This window comes from Somniosus microcephalus, chromosome 1 (assembly GCF_052327205.1).
Source record: "Somniosus microcephalus isolate GS21.2 chromosome 1, FLI_Smic_1.0, whole genome shotgun sequence".
NCBI classification, from domain to species: Eukaryota; Metazoa; Chordata; class Chondrichthyes; order Squaliformes; family Somniosidae; genus Somniosus; species Somniosus microcephalus.
Genome location: NC_140987.1, coordinates 22,173,524 through 22,192,990, shown reverse-complemented (window position 1 = coordinate 22,192,990; position 19,467 = coordinate 22,173,524). Strand labels below are relative to the sequence as shown.

Below are 19,467 nucleotides of genomic sequence, written 5' to 3'. Positions count from 1 at the left end.
GTTCTTTTATGTCTTCCCAGTTGAAGGAATACTTCCAGAGTCGGGGAATTTCTACTAGCAGAACTACCCCGTATAATCCCCAGGGTAATGGACAGTGCGAACAATACAATGGGGTGATCTGGAAGGCAGTTATGTTGGCTTTGACATCTCGGAACCTTGAGAATACACAGTGGGAAATGGTATTGCCTGATGCCCTGCATTCTATTAGATCATTGCTTTCAACGGCTACTAATGTGACTCCCCATGAAAGGCTCTTCAACTGTCGGCGGAGATCCACTACGGGATATTCGGTACCTTCATGGCTTACTATGCAGGGACCTGTGCTGCTCCGACGCCATGTTAGACTGTCAAAGTATGATCCTTTAGTGGAGGAGGTGGAGCTATTGGAGGCAAATTCCCAATATGCTCACATTCGATTCCAAGATGGGAAAGAAAGTACGGTTTCATTTAAAGACTTAGCTCCTTGTGGTGGCCAGCCCTCTTCTGAGGATATTAACAATAGCCATAATTTAGATAATGTTGATGTCGTCACAGATACTACGAATATTTCCAATCCTATTGCAGACATTTACAATTCTCTTAGTCTGCCCTCGATGGGTGTTCATGACCCTCCCAGTTTACCTTCTAATGGGACTTCCAATTCAGGAACCGTTGATAATCAGGATATTGATAGCCTCCCTGCTGAAGATATTTCTGTGTCTCCTGGTGTGGGAGGGCAAGGAACTTTACCAAGGTTAAGAAGGTCGACACGAACAAGATATCCGGTTGACCGATTAAAAATGGACTTTTAAAATAATTTGATAGTAAAATTTTAAAATTGTTGAAATATTATACATGTATTGTTTTAGTCATAAATAACTAATTGTAAAGGCTACCTGGGTTGAAGTATATTTTAAAAGGAAGGGTGAATGTGGTGATTATTCTTGTTTTATAAGAAGCATTGTAATTGGTTGCCTGTTTTCCTGCCTTGAGATATATGCTGTAAACCTCTTGGTTAGTTGATGTCATGTGACCTGTGGTGGCCATCTTAAATTCAGTTCTCCACAGTCTGGTTGAGACTGCTGGTTTTTAAGGTTAATAAAGCCTAGCTTTTGAAAGGCAACTTACTTTTCCTTTCAGGGGCATAGTCTTAGAATAAGGGGCTGCTCTTTCAAAAGTGAAATGAGGAGGAACTACTTCACTCAGAGGGTGGTAGGTCATAGAGTCATAGAGTTTTACAGCACAGAAAGAGGCCCTTCGGCCCATCGTGTCTGCGCCGCCCATCCATCCCTGTCCAGTCTAATCCCATTTTCCAGCATTTGGTCCATAGCCTTGTATGCAATGGCATTTCAAGTGCTCATCCAAATGCTTCTTGAATGTTGTGAGGGTTCCTGCCTCCACCACCCTTTCAGGCATTGAGTTCCACATTCCAACCACCCTCTGGGTGAAAAAGTTCCTCCTCAAATCCCCTCTAAATCTCCTGCCCCTTACCCTGAATCTATGCCCCCTTGTTATTGACCCCCCTACTAAGGGGAAAAGTTCCTCTTTATCTACCCTATCTATGCCCCTCATTATTTTGTACACCTCAATCAGGTCCCCCCTCAGCCTTCTCTGCTCCAAGGAAAACAACTCCAGCCTGTCCAGCCTCTCTTCATAGCTGAGGCGCTCCATCCCAGGTAACATCCTGGTGAATCTTCTCTGCACCCTCTCCAAAGCAATCACATCCTTCCTATAGTGAGGCGACCAGAACTGCACACAGTACTCCAGCTGTGGCCTCACCAGCGTTTTGTACAGCTCCATCATAACCTCCCTGCTCTTATATTCTATGCCTCGGCTAATGAAGGCAAGTATCCCATATGCCTTTTTAACCACCTTATCTACCTGCTCCGCTGCCTTCAGGGATCTATGTACATGTACACCAAGGTCCCTCTGACCCTCTGTACTTCCTAGGGTCCTACCACTCATTGTGTATTCCCTTGCCTTATTTGTCCGTCCAAAATGCATCACCTCGCACTTTTCAGGGTTAAATTCCATTTGCCACTTTTCCGCCCATCTGACCAACCCGTTTATATCGTCCTGTAGCCGGAGGCTTTCCTCCTCGCAATTTACCACCCCACCAATTTTCGTGTCATCTGCGAACTTACTGATCATACCTTTTACATTTTCATCCAAATCATTTATGTAGATCACAAACAATAAGGGACCCAGCACCGATCCCTGAGGTACCCCACTGGACACAGGCTTCCAGTCACAAAAGCAACCTTCGACCATCACCCTCTGCCTCCTGCCACTCAGCCAGTTTAGGATCCAACGCGCCAAGGCACCCTGGATCCCATGGGCTCTTACCTTCTTGACCAGTCTCCTATGCGGGACTTTGTCAAAAGCTTTACTGAAGTCCATGTACACCACATCCACAGCATTTCCCTCATCCACCCCACTAGTCACCCCCTCGAAAAATTCGATCAGATTTGTTAGACATGATTTACCCTTGACAAAGCCATGCTGACTATCCCCGATTAATCCTTGCCTCTCCAAGTGGAGATTAATTTTGTCCCTCAGAATTTTTTCCAATAATTTCCCCACCACAGATGTTAGACTCACTGGCCTGTAATTCCCTGGTTTATCCCTGCTACCCTTCTTGAATAATGGTACTACGTTAGCTGTTCTCCAGTCCTCTGGTACATCCCCTGTGGCCAGAGAGGTTCTGAAAATTAGTGTCAGAGCCCCTGCAATCTCCTCCCTTGCCTCCCACAGCAGCCTGGGATACATCTCGTCCGGGCCTGGGGATTTATCCACTTTTTGGCCCGCTAAAACCGCTAGCACCTCCTCCCTCTCGATGCTAATATGTTCAAGTATGTCACAGTCCCCTTGCCCGATTTCTATGTCTGCATCGTCTTTCTCCATAGTGAACACAGATGCAAAAAATTCATTTAAAACCCCGCCTACATCCTCTGGCTCTACACACAGATTGCCACTTTGGTCCCTAATGGGCCCTACCCTTTCCCTGGTTATCCTCTTGCCCTTAATATACTTATAAAACATCTTAGGATTTTCCTTTATTTTGCTCGCCAGTGTTATTTCATGGCCCCTCCTCGCCCTCCTAATTTCTTTTTTAAGTATGCCCCTGCACTTTTTATACTCCTCTAGGGCTTCTTCTGTCTTTAGTCTTTTGTAACTGCCAAAAGCCCCCCTTTTATTTCTAATGCATTTTTGTATATCCCTTGTCATCCAAGGTTCCCTTTGCTTGTTGGTCCCACCCTTGACCTTTACAGGAACATGTTGGCGTTGTACTCTCTCTATTTCCCTTCTGAAAGTCTCCCACTGTTTTGATGTGGATTTTCCTATAAGCAGCTGCTCCCAGTCCACTTTGGCCAGATCCTGCCTCATCATATTAAAATCGGCCTTCCCCCAATTTAGAACCCTTATTTCCGGGCCGTCTTTGTCTTTTTCCATGACCACCTTAAATCTCACCGAATTATGGTCACTGTCGCCAAAATGCTCTCCTACTGACACTTCCACCACTTGCCCGGCTACATTCCCCAGAATTAGGTCCAGTACCGCCCCCTCTCTTGTAGGACTTTCTACATGTTGGCTCAAAAAGCTCTCCTGGATGCACTTTAAGAATTCTGCACCCTCTAAGCCTTTCACACTCTGACTGTCCCAATTTATATTGGGGAAGTTGAAATCCCCCACTATTATTACCCTATTATTTTCGCACTTCTCTGAGATTTGCCTACATATCTGTTCCTCTATCTCCCCCTGACTGTTTGGGGGCCTATAGTACACTCCCAGCAAAGTGCTTGCCCCCTTTTTGTTTTTAAGTTCTACCCATATGGCCTCATTAGAGGAACCCGCTAATATATCATCCCTCCTTACAGCAGTAATTGACTCCTTAATTAATATTGCAACACCCCCTCCCCTTTTACACCCCCCTCTGTCTCGCCTGAAGATTCTATACCCCGGAATATTGAGCTGCCAGTCCTGACCCTCCCTCAACCATGTCTCCGTGATAGCAACAATATCGTACTCCCATGTGTTCAACAACAACTTCAGTTCATCCACCTTATTTGCAAGACTCCTTGCATTAAAATAAATGCCTTCCAGCCCTGCCAGATTCTCTTTTGCCTTCACATATTTGCTCTGCCTTCCCAGCTGACTTGTTTTTCCCTCTGTATTTGGCCGTAAATCACCCCCTACTATAGCTCCACTCTGTACCCCAACCCCCTGCCAAGTTAGTTTAAACCCTCCCCAGCAGTGCTAGCAAACCTCCCCGCAAGGATATTGGTTCCCCCCTGGTTCAGGTGTAAACCGTCCGACTTGTACAAGTCCCACCTTTCCCAGAAGCAGACCCAGTGATCCAGGAAACTAAAGCCCTCCCCCTTGCACCATCCCTTTAGCCACGCATTCATCTGTTCTATCTTCCTATTCCTATACTTACTAGCACGTGGCACCGGGAGTAATCCAGAGATTACAACCTTTGAGGTCCTGCTCCTTAATCCTTCACCTAGCTCCCTAAATTCTTGCTGCAGGACCTCATCCCTCTTTTTACCTATGTCGTTGGTACCAATGTGGACCACGACCACTGGCTGTTCTCCCTCCCCCTCCAGAATGCCCTGCAGCCGCTCAGTGACATCCTTGACCCTGGCACCAGGGAGGCAACAAACCATCCTGGATTCACGTCTACGGCCACAGAAACGCCTATCTGTTCCCCTTACTATAGAATCCCCTACCACTATTGCTCTCCCACTCTTTTTCCCCCCTTCCTGGGCAGCAGGAGCACCCCCAGTGCCAGGAAGTTGGCCGCTGCTGCCTTCCCCTGGTGAGTCATCCCCCTCAACAGTATCCAAAGCGGTATACTTGTTTGAAAGGGGGATGTCCGCAGGGGTTCCCTGCACTACCTGCCTGCCTTTGTTGCTCCGCCTGATGGTCACCCCCTGTGCTGCCCTACCCTGAGGCGTGCACAACTCGCTAAACGTGTTATCCACGAGCCTTTCAGGTCCATGGAATATGCTGCCCCAAAAAGCTGTAGAAGCTACATCATTACATAAATTTAAAACAGAAATAGACAGTTTCCTAGAAGTAAAGGGAATTAAGGGTTACGGGGAGCGGGCAGGAATTTGGACATGAGTCTAGGTTCGGATCGGTCATGGCCCTGTGGGTAGCGGAGCGGGCCCAGGGGCCGTGTAGCCTGATCCTGCTCCTATTTCGTGTGTCTAATTCTGTTAGATTCAGGAGATGGTTCTGTGATAGTGGATTGGCGGTTAGGATCAGATCAGCCATGATCTTATTGAATGGCGGAGCAGGCTCGAGGGGCCGATTGGCCTACTCCTGCTCCTATTTCTTATGTTCTTATGCAGTACTTATCCAACACGTAGTACTTAAGACTTTTTTTTAATTAATCAGTTCACGTCATTCATTAGTCTAGAAAAAGAAATGATCTTAAATAAAGATATGTCACAAAGCCTCATGGGATAGGAGGGCAAATTTTGAGAGCTCCACTCCTCCACTAAACGGCAGCGCAGACCTCAGAATCAGCCCTGTAGTATTATATAACTCTATCTTTGATCCATGCTCCAGTCTGGCAAAGCTCCCTGCTGGGAGTGGAGACTTGCAATATTGGTTGTATAATTTATACCCCACTAGTGAATTGGCCTGATAGTTCAAAACATTTAAGTTGAAAGTCAGTTATAGTCAATACTACAAGTGGGAATTTTAAATCACATGCCGCACGCCCACATAATGTATCTGTTAACAATAAGTACTAAATTTAATCTAGTAAAAAGCTAAGTAAACTTAATAAGGTAAAAAATGTATAACAGGTCCATCAATATTTGTGAAGTTAATATTTCGGGTGTATACCCTTCATCAGAACTGACAATTGAAAGGTGAGTGAGCCACTTTGTAGGACTGAACAGAGGAAAAAGGGGAGGAGAGCAAAAGAGACATTCGGGGTAATTTTCATCTTCACCACGTGAGTGGAGCAGATCGCCCGTCCGTTGTAGAATCCGCCCGATTTTCATCAGCTTTTCCATCATTTATTTTTACTTGTTCTCAGCACGTCGGCATTTATTGCCCATTTCTAGTTGATCCGACAAGGTGGTGAACCTCCTTGAATCGCTGCATTCCGTGCGTTGATGGTTCTCCCACAGTAGGCAATTCCAGGATACTGATCCAGTGACAATGAAGGAATGGCGATATGTGCCCAAGTAAGGATGCTATGTGACTTGGAGGGGAATTTGGGGGTGATGGTGATTCCCAAACTCTTGCTGCTCTTATCCTTCTCGATGGTGGAAGTCATGGGGGTTCAGAGTTGTTGTCGAAGTAAACTTGGTGAGTTGCTTCTCTATTAAGCAGTTTGAAGGTCATTTGACCCATTAACTTCCTCTGGTCATTGCAGTGTCTGTTGTCTCTGTTCCCCTCCTCCACCCTACAAAGGGGCTCGCATATCTTTAAGCTTTTGATTCTGGTGACTGGTAAACACCTGAATTATTAACCTGCCTTTTCGCTTTACAGATGCTGACAGATCCACTGTAAATTTTCGGCTTATCTTTTTTGTTCCCTTGCTGCAGCTACTTTTCAGCAGTGCAAAATGTGCCATATAACAGTCCTATTCAACTATTATATTAGGTAGATTAAAATGTTTATTTACTTATACTAGTACCAATAATTAGAATATGAAATACTACCTTCTCCATAAAGAAGTTCATATTCACAGATGGCATAATATTGTGTACATCAACATTCTATTTAAATAGCTTGCACCAAAGTGAAACAAGTTTGCAGTTGCCCAGGATTTTATCAGTTTCCACCACTATACAATTACAGTGATAATGAATGCAATTGTAGCGGAATATGAAGAGTGCTTTCGCAGCTATGCTGTAACATGTTCTCAACCTCTTGCTACTTCCAGTATATTGAACTGACAATGCTAATTGGATTTAACAAGTGTCTTGTTTGCTTCTAGAACAAGCACATAACTTGCTCATCTTTGGAGGCCGTGTTTTTTCTTAATTGGACAACATGCTGGGCTGCAGTTCCATGAGCAGCCCACAGTAACTCAACATGCTGGGCTGCAGTTCCGTGAGCAGCCCACAGTAGCTCAACGTGCTGGGCTGCAGTTCCGTGAGCAGCCCACAGTAGCTCACCATGCTGGACTGCAGTTCCATGAGCAGCCCACAGTAGCTCAACATGTTGGGCTGCAGTTCCACGAGCAGCCCACAGTAGCTCAACACGCTGGGCTGCAGTTCCACGAGCAGCCCACAGTAGCTCAACACACTGGGCTGCAGTTCCATGAGCAGCCCACAGTAGCTCAACATGCTGGGCTGCAGTTCCATGAGCAGCCCACAGTAGCTCAACATGCTGGGCTGCAGTTCCACGAGCAGCCCACAGTAGCTCAACACGCCGGGCTGCAGTTCCAGGTGCAGCCCACAGTAGCTCAACACGCTGGGCTGCAGTTCCGTGAGCAGCCCACCAGTAGCTCAACGTGCTGGGCTGCAGTTCCATGAGCAGCCCACAGTAGCTCAACACGCTGGGCTGCAGTTCCGTGAGCAGCCCACAGTAGCTCAACATGCTGGGCTGCAGTTCCACGAGCAGCCCACAGTAGCTCAACACGCCGGGCTGCAGTTCCACAAGCAGCCCACAGTAGCTCAACATGCTGGGCTGCAGTTCCACGAGCAGCCCACAGTAGCTCAACGTGCTGGGCTGCAGTTCCACGAGCAGCCCACAGTAGCTCAACACGCTGGGCTGCAGTTCCACGAGCAGCCCACAGTAGCTCAACGTGCTGGGCTGCAGTTCCACGAGCAGCCCACAGTAGCTCAACATGCTGGGCTGCAGTTCCGTGAGCAGCCCACAGTAGCTCAACACGCTGGGCTGCAGTTCCGTGAGCAGCCCACAGTAGCTCAACATGCTGGGCTGCAGTTCCACGAGCAGCCCACAGTAGCTCAACATGCTAGGCTGCAGTTCCATGAGCAGCCCACAGTAGCTCAACACGCTGGGCTGCAGTTCCACGAGCAGTCCACAGTAGCTCAACATGCCGGGCTGCAGTTCCACGAGCAGCCCACAGTAGCTCAACATGCTGGGCTACAGTTCCACGAGCAGCCCACAGTAGCTCAACGTGCTGGGCTGCAGTTCCACGAGCAGCCCACAGTAGCTCAACGTGCTGGGCTGCAGTTCCACGAGCAGCCCACGGTAGCTCAACATGCTGGGCTGCAGTTCCATGAGCAGCCCACAGTAGCTCACCCAAGTGCCAGTTTGTCATATGCGAGTCTAGGTAGTGAGTACAGACAGGCTATCTGAGCCCAATCCTGTCCTCACTTACACACATGTATATACTCACTTTCTGCACGGAGCACTGGATAATGATCATGAGTTGAGAACCCTAGCTGTTTCCCACCCGCCCCCACCCTATCCCAGGGCACTCAGGTCGTGTACAAGTTGAAGTTAAAAGAAAATTGAAGGGTTAAATATGTACCTTGTTTGGGGTAGAAAGGTCTGAGCTGGCGCTGTGCCTTGAGGCAGGACTGCATGGTACCTGACAGGGATCGGGTAAGGAGCGGCCCTCCACTTCTGCCAACATGCATTCTTGGTACAGTGTTGATTTCAGAAACCGAGTGTAGCTGTCAAACTTCATCAGGTTAAAAATCTACTTTGAAGGAAATAAATATTGTAGTCTTTTTTAAAAAAAACTGTTGTATGCAGATCAAAAGAAAGGGATAATGTTATGTTTGCACACATAGTGAATACTACCCAAGATTAGATAAATGAAGAAAAATAATATGCCACTGAATAACAAGTAAAAGCAATGAATATATTGGGATCAGTATAAGATAGCACTGACTATGTTGACTGAAAATCCTCTTGTAGGTTAAAATATTTTCTGTAATTAGGCTTAAATGACAATGTATTACTTCTACCAAATACATCCTCACAATTTAATGGTTTTTGAGAACTAGCAAATAGTGGAGAAAGCGTCTATCAGTGAAATAAGTAAATGAACAAACGCTTTGCTTGTATTACTATACCTGCAGTTGCTGCTCTTTAAACATATCTGGGTGTGGTGCGTTAATGATATCATCCGCTAACTGTGCCTGGCTGTCGATGTTGACAGGTGTGACTGCCTTGTTGGATAAAAAATTGTTGTAGATTTCCCGAGCTCTATACAAAAGCTGCAAATCACAGTGGAATCACAGTCAAAGAACAAAGAGAAATAAAATGCATTTCACCATCTTGGGGTTAAATCTCACCCAGCTACTATTGTTAGCACATGGATATTTGAAAAAAACAAATTACAGTAAATGCAGAAACAAAGTGAGAAAAATTGTAACTTCTTTATCCATGACAAACAGCAGTTATCACTCAGGGCTGATGCGCAATATGGCAATAAATTTTTAACCAATTATGTACATTAGTGGACTCATTTCTGTAATGGAGCAAGGCAATAAAAAGCTTAAAATGCTAACCATTGCAACAAAAAATAATTTTAATAAAAGTAAAACAAATCCAGCCTCGAGCTCTGATTAAATTATGGACTATGATGGTGACAGCTCGCCTTTTTAAACTGATCTCACCTCCAGCCCCTGCTGTAGGGTGTGGAAGAACAGCTTTGGTTGACTCACCGAGTACAAGTGTACTTGATAGCCACTCAATGTCTCCCCAAATGAGGCAGGCTGAGATTAGAAGCTTGTTTTGTTGTGTATTCTCAACCTAATGCATTTTGGTGCAAAACATTAGTTTGCCAATAAACTGAATCATTACACTGCTTCACATTGAGTGTTCAAACACATTTTTTTTGCAACATCTAGAAGAGTGATGCATGTTTAGAATAAATCATAGAATCCTAGAATAGTACAGCACAGAAAGAGTCCAAAGTAACAACAGAAAATGCTGGTAACACTCAGCAGGCCAGGCAGCATCCGTGGAGAGAGAAAAACAGAGTTAACGTTTCAGGTCGATGAGGGGTCATCCGTTGTATTTTGTTATTGTACAGGAAGAGTCCATTTGGCCCGGCTCTTTCGAAGAGCAATCCAGTTAGTCCCACTCCCCCACTCTTTCCCTATATCCATGCAACTTTTTCTCCTTCAAGTTTTTATCTAATTTGCTTTTGAAGGCTACTACTGAATCTGTGTCCACCACCCTATCAGGCAGTGCATTCCAAATCCTAAACACTCGTTGCGTAAAAACCCTTTTCCTCATGTTGCCTCTGGTTCTATTGACCTTAATCACCTTAAATCTGTGCCCTCTGTTTATCGACCCTTCAGCCATTGGAAACAGTTTCTCTTTATATACTCTACCTAAAACCTCATGATTTTAATCACCTCTATCAAATCTCCTCTTAGCCTTCTCTGCTCCAAGGGGAACAACCGCAGCTTCTCCAGTCTATCCACGTAACTGTAATCCCTCATCCCTGGAACCATTCTAGTAAATCTCTTCTGTACCCTCTCCAATGCTTCACGTCCTTCCTAAAGTGTGGTGCCCAGAATTGGACACAATTCTCCAGCTGGGGCTGAACTAGTGTTTTATATAACGTTATCTGCAAATTTTGAAATTGTGCCCTCGACCCCCAAGTCTACGTCATTAATGTAAGGGCATTCTGAACATTACTCCAAACACACTACACTTGGTCAAAGAGGTAGGTTTTAAGGAGTTCCTTCAAGCAGGAGAGAGAGATAGAGAGGGAAATCCAGAGCTTAGGGCCCAGGCAGCTGAGGGTACGGCCGTCAATGGTGGAGCGATTATAAATCGGGGATGCGCGAGGCCAGAATTGGAGGAGTGCAGAGATCATGGAGGGCTTTAGCGCTGGACGAGGTTACAGAGATAGGGAGGGGCGAGGCCACGGAGCGATTTGAAAACAAGGATGAGAATTTTTAAATCGCCGGACTGGGAGCCAATGTAGGTCAGTAAGCACAGGTGTGATAGGTGAACAGGGCTTGGTGCGAGTCAGGATACGGGCAGCAGATTTTTTGATAAACTCAAGTTTACGGAGGGTGGTAGGTGGGAGGCCGACCAGGAGAGCATTGGAATAGTCAATTCTAGAGGTAACAAAGGCATGGATGAGGATTTCAGCAGCAGATGAGCTGAGGCAGGGTTGGAGTCAGGCGATGTTACTGAGGTGGAAGTAGGTGGTCTTGGTGATGGAGCGGATATGTGGTCAGAAGCTCATCTTAGGGTGAACTACGACACCAAAGTTGCAAATGGTCTGGTTCAGCCTCAGACACTGGGCAGGGAGAGGGATGGAATCGGTGGTTGGGAACAGAGTTTGTGGCGGTGACCAAAGACAATGGCTTTGGTCCTTCCAATGTTTAGTTGGAGGAAATTTATGTTCATCCAATATTGGATGTCTGACAAGCAGTGGGACAAATCAGAGGCGGTGGAGGGGTCGAGAGAGGTGGTGGTGAGGTAAAGATGGGGGGTAGTCCTCAATGATGGTGGGGTCCAGCACCTGAGTGCAAGAGACAAAGTTGAAGCGTTTGCAACCATCTTCAGCCAGAAGTGCCGAGTGGATGATCCATATTGGCCTCCCCGAGGTCCCCACCACCACAGAAGCCAGTCTTCAGCCAATTTGATTCACTCCACGTGATGTCAAGAAACAGCTGAGCGCACTGGATACAGCAAAGGCTGTGGGCCCAGAAAACATCACAGCTGTCGCGCTGAAGACTTGTGCTCCAGAACAAACCGCGCCTCTAGTCAAGCTGCTCCAGTACAGCTACAACACTGGCATCTATCCGACAATGTGGAAAACTACCCAGGTATGTCCTGTCCACAAGGACAAATCCAATCCGGCCAATTACCACCCCATCAGTCTACTCTCAAAGTGATGGAAAGTGTCGTCGACAGTGCTATCAAGCAACATAGAAACATAGAAGATAGGAGCAGGAGTAGGCCATTCGGCCCCTCGAGCCTGCTCCGCCATTCAATGCGATCATGGCTGATCATCCAAATTCAGTACCTGGTCCCTGCTTTCTCCCCATACCCCTTGATCCCTTTAGCCTCAAGAAATATATCCAACTCCTTCTTGAATATATTTAATGAATTGGCCTCCACCGCCTTCTGTGGTAGAGAGTTCCACAGGTTCACCACTCTCTGGGAGAAGAAATTCCTCCTCATTTCTGTCCTAAATGGCCTACCCTTTATCCTTAGACTGTGTCCCCTGGTTCTGGACTCCCCGACCATCGGGAACATCCTTCCTCATCTAGTCTGTCCAGTCCTGTCAGAATTTTATAAGTTTCAATGAGATCCCCTCTCATTCTTCTAAACTCCAGCGAGTACAAGCCCAATTGACCCAATCTCTCCTCATACGTCATTCCTGCCATTCCAGGTATCAGCCTGGTGAATCTTCACTGAACTCCTTCCATGGCAAGAACATCCTTCCTCAGATAAGGCGACCAAAACTGCACACAATACTCAAGATGTGGTCTCACCAAGGCTCTGTACAACTGCAGCAAGACATCCTTGTTCCTGTACTCAAACCCTCTTGTTACGAAGGCCAACATACCATTTGCCTTCTTAACTGCCTGCTGCACCTGCATGCTTACCTTCAGCGACTGGTACACAAGGACACCCAGGTCTCGTTGCACTTCCCCTTCTCCCAATCTATTGCCATTTAGGTGATAATCTGTCTTCCTGTTTTTGCCACCAAAGTGGACAACCTCACATTTATCCACGTTATATTGCATCTGCCGTGTTTCTGCCCAATCACCCAACATGTCCAAATCATCCTGGAGTTTCTCGACATCCTCCTCGCAGCACACATGCCCACCCAGCTTTGTGTCGTCTGCAAATTTGGAGATATTACATAGAGTTCCCTCGTCTAGATCATTAATATATATTGTGAATAGCTGGGGTCCATGGACTCTAGCATTTTCCCCACTACCGATGTCAGGCTTACCGGTCTGTAATTCCCCGTTTTCTCTCTACCACCTTTTTTGAATAGTGGGGTAACATTAGCTACCCTCCAATCCATGGGTACTGTTCCAGATTCCATCGAATGTTGGCAGATGATCAGCAATGCATCTACTATTTCTAGGGCCACTTCCTTAAGTACCCTAGGATGTAGATTATCAGGCCCTGGGGATTTATCGGCCTGCCTGCCACTCGGAAAAAGACCCGTTTATTCCAACTCTTTGCTTTCTGTCTGCCAACCAGTTCTCTATCCAAGTCAATACCTTGCCCCCAATCCCATGTGCCTTAACTTTACACGCTAATCTCTTATGTGGGACCTTATCGAAGGCCTTCTGAAAGTCCAGATACACCACATCCACTGGTTCTCCCTTATCCATTTTACCAGTTACATCCTCAAAAAATTCCAGTAGATTAGTCAAGCACGATTTACCTCTTGTGAATCCATGTTGACTTTGTCCGATCCTGTCACTGTTTTCCAAGTGCTCTGCTATTACATCTTTTATAATGGACTCTAGCATTTTCCCCACTACCGATGTCAGGCTTACCGGTCTGTAATTCCCCGTTTTCTCTCTACCACCTTTTTTGAATAGTGGGGTAACATTAGCTACCCTCCAATCCATGGGTACTGTTCCAGATTCCATCAAATGTTGGCAGATGATCAGCAATGCATCTACTATTTCTAGGGCCACTTCCTTAAGTACCCTAGGATGTAGATTATCAGGCCCTGGGGATTTATCGGCCTTCAATCCCATCAATTTCCCTAACATCATTTCCTTACAAATACTGATTTCTTTCAGTTCATCCCTTTCATCAGACCCTATGTTCCCCGGCATCTCTGGGAGGTTATTTGTGTCCTCCTTTGTGAAGGCAGAACCAAAACATGTACTTACTCACCAATAACCTGCTCACTAATGCCCAGTTTGGGTTCCGGCAGGACCACTCGGCTCCAAAACCCATTACGGCCTTGGTCCAAACATGGACAAAAGAGCTGAATTCCAGAGGTGAGGTGAGAGTGACTGCCCTTGACATCAAGGCAGCATTTGACCGAGTGTGGCATCAAGGAGCCCTAGTACAATTGAGGTCAATGGGAATCGGGGGGGAAAACACTCCACCGGCTGGAGTCATACCTAGCACAAAAGAAGATGGTTGTGGTTGTTGAAGGATTTGTACCACACAAGTGCCAGGCAATGACTATCTCGAAGAAACGAGCATCTAAGCACCACCCCATGACCTTACCATCGCCGAATCCCCCACCATCAATATCCTCGGGGTCACCATTGACCAGAAACTTAAGTGGACCAGCCACATAAATACTGTGGTAACAAGAGCAGGTCAGAGGCTGGGCATTCTGCGGCGAGTGTCTCACCTCCCGGCTCCCCAAAGCCTTTCCACCGTCTACAAGGTATAAATCAGGAGTATGATGGAATACTCTCCACTTGTCTGAATGAGTGCAGCTCCAACAACACTCAAGACAAAGCAGCCTGCTTCATTGGTACCCCATCCACCACCTTAAACATTCACTCCCTCCACCACCAGCGTACCGTGGCTGCAGTATGTACCATCTACAAGATGCACTGCAGCACCTCCCAAACCCGCGACCTCTACCACCTAGAAGGAAAAGGGCAGCAGGCGCATGGGAACACCACCGCCTCCACGTTCCCCTCCAAGTCACACACCATCCTGACTTTCACCATCCTGACTTGGAATTATATCGCCGTTCCTTCATCGTCGCTGGGTCAAAATCCTGGTACTCTCTCCCTAATAGCACTGTAGGAGTACCTTCACCACACGGACTGCAGCAGTTCAAGGCGGCGGCTCACCACCACCTTCTCAAGGGCAACTAGGGATGGGCAATAAATGCTGGCCTTGCCAGCGACGCCTACATCTCATGAATGAATTAAAAAAAAGTCAGCATACATGTGGAACCTCCGTGCTCTGTAAACATCAGCTCAATCCATGACTCTGCTGTCTGTATCCTATCCTGTACCAAGTCCTACTGTTCTTACTGCCCTACATTGGCTCATGCTCCACCCACACCCCATACTTCAAATTCTCATCCTTGTGTTTGAACACCTTCATAACTTCGCCCCTCCCCATCTTGTAACCATATCCAGCCCTACAAACCTATCCCCGAACTCTCTGTTTCTGACTCCAACCCCTTGTGCATCCCTCCCTCCTTTCGCCCAACCATAGGTGGCGGTACCTTCAGGCGTTTAGGCCTCACGCTCTGAAATTTCCCCTAAATTCCTCTGTCTCAACTCCATTTCCTCCTTAATACCCTCCTTAAAATCCACCACTGACCAACTTTTAGGTCATCACTCCTATTATCTCCTTCTTTGGTTCAGTATCCATTGCTGTCAAATTACATCTTAAGAAGTTTTTCTACGTTAAAGGCGCTTTATAAATGCAAGTTGTTGTTGTGGTCAGGTATTAGTGCAGCTTCTTTACATCTTTGGTGTAACACAGCAATTTCTCTTCACTGAGAGGACATACATAGTATCATTTCTTCTGGACCTCCTCTTGAACTGCCATTTCAAAGTAGTTTATATTTGATCAGTTATCGATATGTAGGTAATAAGCACTTTTAAATTAACATAACTTAACAGAGTTCATTGGTTAAAAAGAGCAAAATACTGCAGATGTTAGTAAACAAAAACAGAAATTGTTGGAAACACTTAGCAGATCTTTTGGAAATGCAGTAAGATAAAATAATGTATGTGAATAATGTAATACGGTATATGTTGTTCTTTCCACAGATGCTGCCTGATCTGCTGAGTGTTTCCTAAAATCACCATTTGACTGGTTTCAGGTTTATAAAACTGACTTGTACCTATTCTAGCTTTAAAAGTTGTTAAGGATAGAGAGGACATAGTTACTCAGCTCCTAATCTATTCAGCGATTCCCGCTGGAAGCACATGTGTGCAGATGCAGAGTTAGGACAGAATATGGTTCGCCAGTATTTTCACCCATAGTCACAAAACCTAGACTCACTTGGGAGAAGTACCGTAGGGCCCTGTACAAAGAGTCAAGACCTTTAGGATAGGAAGTGCAGAGGCAAGAAAACTGCCATGAAAAAAAACAGCTAACCTTTTAAACATATTTCTCACCTGTTTCTTGTCATGCTGAGGGATTTGGCCGAAGTACTCACAGTTCTGCCAGAACAGGATGTTTTCTTCACTGAATTCTTTCTTCAGAAACTCCTAACAAAATAAAATAAGGAGACTCCCTTAATAATAAGCTACTATATTAACTGATCCAATACAGAAGCAAGTCTATTTATCTTGCCTATTGTAATGCTCAATTCTAGGAAAAGCATACTTAGATAAAAACAGTTTTTATACATATGTGTTTAATGTGTCCGCTTGGCTAAGCTAGTAGCCCTTGTGCATCTGAGGCAAAAAGTCTCACTCCGAATCTGAGCACGAAATCTAGACTGACATTCTGGTGCATGACTGAATGAATGCTGACTTGCCAGAGGTGCTGACCTCCAGAAGAGATTGTTAAACTGAAGCCCCGTTTTCCTTTTCCGGTGGTTTGGATAGACATTAAAATTTCCATGGCAGGGAATGAAGAGCAGGGAGTTCCCGCATGTCCGTGGCCAATTTTCTTCCATCAGCCGTTCCACCAAAGACAGAATAACTGGTACTTCCTTTCATGGCTGTTGGGATCTTGCTGCATGCAGAAGAGCTGCAACATGACAACACTTCCTGGATTTCAAAGTAATTAGTCATTTCTGAGGGATAAACAACTATACGGCTGCAAGTTTTTCTCTTTTCCTTCACAGAATCACAGAAACCCCACAGTGCAGATAGAGGCCATTTCGGCCCATCGAGCCTGCATCGACACATATCCCACCCGATCCCCGTAACCCCTACACCAACACATATCCCACCCTATCCCCATAACCCCACATATTTAATCCCCCTAACACTAAGGGTCAATTTATCATAGCCAATCAACCTAACCCGCACATCTTTGGACTGTGGGAGGAAACCGGAGCACCCGGAGAAAACCCACGCAAACACGGGGAGAATGTGCAAATTCCACACAGACAGTCGCCCGAGGCCGGATTCGAACCCGGGTCCCTGGCGCTGTGAGACAACAGTGCTAACCACTATACTAAAATTATTAGAAAGACCGAACCTGCAATCATCAATTAGAAAGACTTTTTGGGAAATCAGTCAAATAGACAAAAATCAACAAAATATTGTAGAACTTCTCAACCAATTGAACCAGAAACACTCGGAACACTTCTGAGTGTTGATTCTTCATTTAAAAAGGTTGATTTTTTTCAGAAAAGTTGTAAAAATCATTCCAAAATTAGTTAAAATACCTCTTCTTAGGAAGCCCCTCGGAAACGAGGATGACTTGCTTCCACATTAAAAATGAGTTCTCAGGTGACTGATGAGTCCAATGCGGGACCTACAGTCTCTGTCACAGGTGGGGCAGACGGTGGTTGAAGGAGCGGGTGGGTGGGGTGCTTGGGCTGACGTGCGCTCCTTCCACTGTTTGCGCTTGGCTTCCACTTGCTCCTGGCAAGAGACTCGAGGTGTTCAGCGCCTTCCCGAATGCTTCTCCTACACTTTGTGCGGTCTTGGGCCAGGGATTCCCAGGTGTCAGTGGGGATGTTGCACTTTTTCAAGGAGGCTTTGAGGGTGTCCTTGAAGCATTTCCTCTGCCCACCTGGGGCTCTCTTGCCATGCCGGAGCTCCGAGTAGAGCGCTTGTTTTGGGAGTCTCGTATCGGGCATGAGGACGATGAGACCCGTCCATTGGAGCTGATCGAGTGTAGTCAAAGCTTTGATGCTGGGGATGTTGGCCTGAGCGAGAACACTGACATTGGTGCGCCTATCTTGCCAATGGATTTGCAGGATCTTGCGGAGGCAGCTTTGGTGGTACCTCTCCACAGGGAAAGTCATCGCAAGAATCCTCCTCAATTGCCTTCTCCCAGTGGCCGAAGAGTTCCTCTCAGAGTCGCAATGCGGATTCCGCCCACTAAGAGGCACAATGGACATGATCTTCACCACATGTCAATTACAAGAGAAATGCAGGAAACAGCATCTTCCAAAAAGGACGGTGGGAGCCAGAAGGAAGAAGAAACAAGATAAGGAACATAAGAACATAAAAATTAGGAACAGGAGTAGGCGATATGGCCCGTCGAGCCTGCTCTGCCATTCAATAAGATCATGGCTGATCTTCAGCCTCAACTCCACTTTCCCATCTGATCCCAATATCCCTTGAATCCAAAAATCTATCTATCTCAGCCTTGCATATACTCAACGATTTAGCATCCACAGCCCTCAGGAGCAGAGAATTCCAAAGATTCACAATCCTCTGAGTGAAGAAATTTCTCCTCATCCGAGTCTGAAATGGTCGACTCCTTATCCTGAGACTATGCCCCCTAGATCTAGACTCTCCAGCAGGGGAAACAACTTCGCACCATCTACCCTGTCAATCCCCCTCAGAATCTTACATATTTCAATGTTATCACCTCTCATTCTTCTAAACTCCAGACAGAATAGGCTCAATCTACTCAATCTCTCCTCATAGGAGAGCCCTCTCATCCCAGGAAGTATTCTGTGCAAAAAAATTAAGGTGAAATAGGTAGAATAAAAGTAAAATTATAGGACAAATAACTAGACATCGAATGGGGAAAAAATAGGGTCAATGGAGTGAGCAAATTTAAAGAAAAATATTTTGAATGTATTTAAGTGTCTGGGGGAAAAATTGGGTGAGTAGCGCCACCTGTTAGTGCCTAAAGAGGCAGTCAGTGGCTGTAGTGCCACTGGCTGCGCCTCCCGTGATATTCAGCAGGGGCGCTAATGGTGGCGTTAGCCTTTTGCGCTGCGCCGCCACCGATGACGTCATCGGTGCGCGCAGCGCCCCATTCGCACCCCGATCGCAATATTTGGTAGCGAACGCCGCTGTAGCGCCGTTCGCTACCCGCGCCTGGTTCACGGGGCCTTACTGCGCCGGCAGAGGCGCAAGTTAAGGTGGAGGTGTGGGGCGGCCACTTTTTCGGCGGCCGCCTGCCAGTGCCTCCGTCCCCGGCCTACTGGTCCCACCCACCACCCCCCCCCCACCCCGCGGCATTGCCGGCTGTTTCCCGAGAGCCCGGCACTTCTCCTTGGTGCCGGGCTCTTTTGCCGACACTCGCGATCGGGGCTCGCGCTATTGCAGGCCCCTCCCCCTTAACAGTGGGAGGCTGGCCTGCAGTACCGCAACGTGCCGTACCGCAGCGTGTGGCGCTGCGGCACGTAGCGCTGCGAAATTCACTTTCAGCACCCTAAGAGGGACGCGGAGCGCCTCGAGCCGCGCCCCGTCTCCCTCTAGGGGCACTTCAACTGAATTTGCGGCGATCGCGGCGCAAATTCCAGCGCCCAGGCGAACTTTGCGCCGCTTGGGCGCCTCAGGCCAATTTCTAGGCCTCTGTTTTAATCATATAAGCTTAACATTACTTCAAGAGAGCTACCAGAGAAACTGGCAGCTTTGCTATGGTAACATTATTTCACTGTTGCGATGTGTGAGCTTTAGCTCAGTTTGTCACCAGCTTGTGGGTTCAAGCCCCACTCCAGTCAGTTTTGCAGTTTTT

At 46.7% G+C, this 19,467-nt stretch overlaps 1 protein-coding gene across 1 annotated transcript in view; it reads right to left on the bottom strand.

Moving 5' to 3' along the window:
- rgs12b (regulator of G protein signaling 12b) overlaps positions 1 to 19,467 on the bottom strand; it is a 335,452-nt gene that overhangs the window by 89,910 nt on the left and 226,075 nt on the right. The window contains exons 6-8 of the mRNA XM_085975353.1: positions 15,984 to 16,076; positions 9,000 to 9,143; positions 8,450 to 8,620 (exon numbers count right to left, since the gene is read on the bottom strand). Of these exons, the coding sequence (XP_085831479.1) occupies positions 8,450 to 8,620; positions 9,000 to 9,143; positions 15,984 to 16,076 (408 nt within the window). The remainder of the gene's footprint in view (positions 1 to 8,449; positions 8,621 to 8,999; positions 9,144 to 15,983; positions 16,077 to 19,467) is intronic.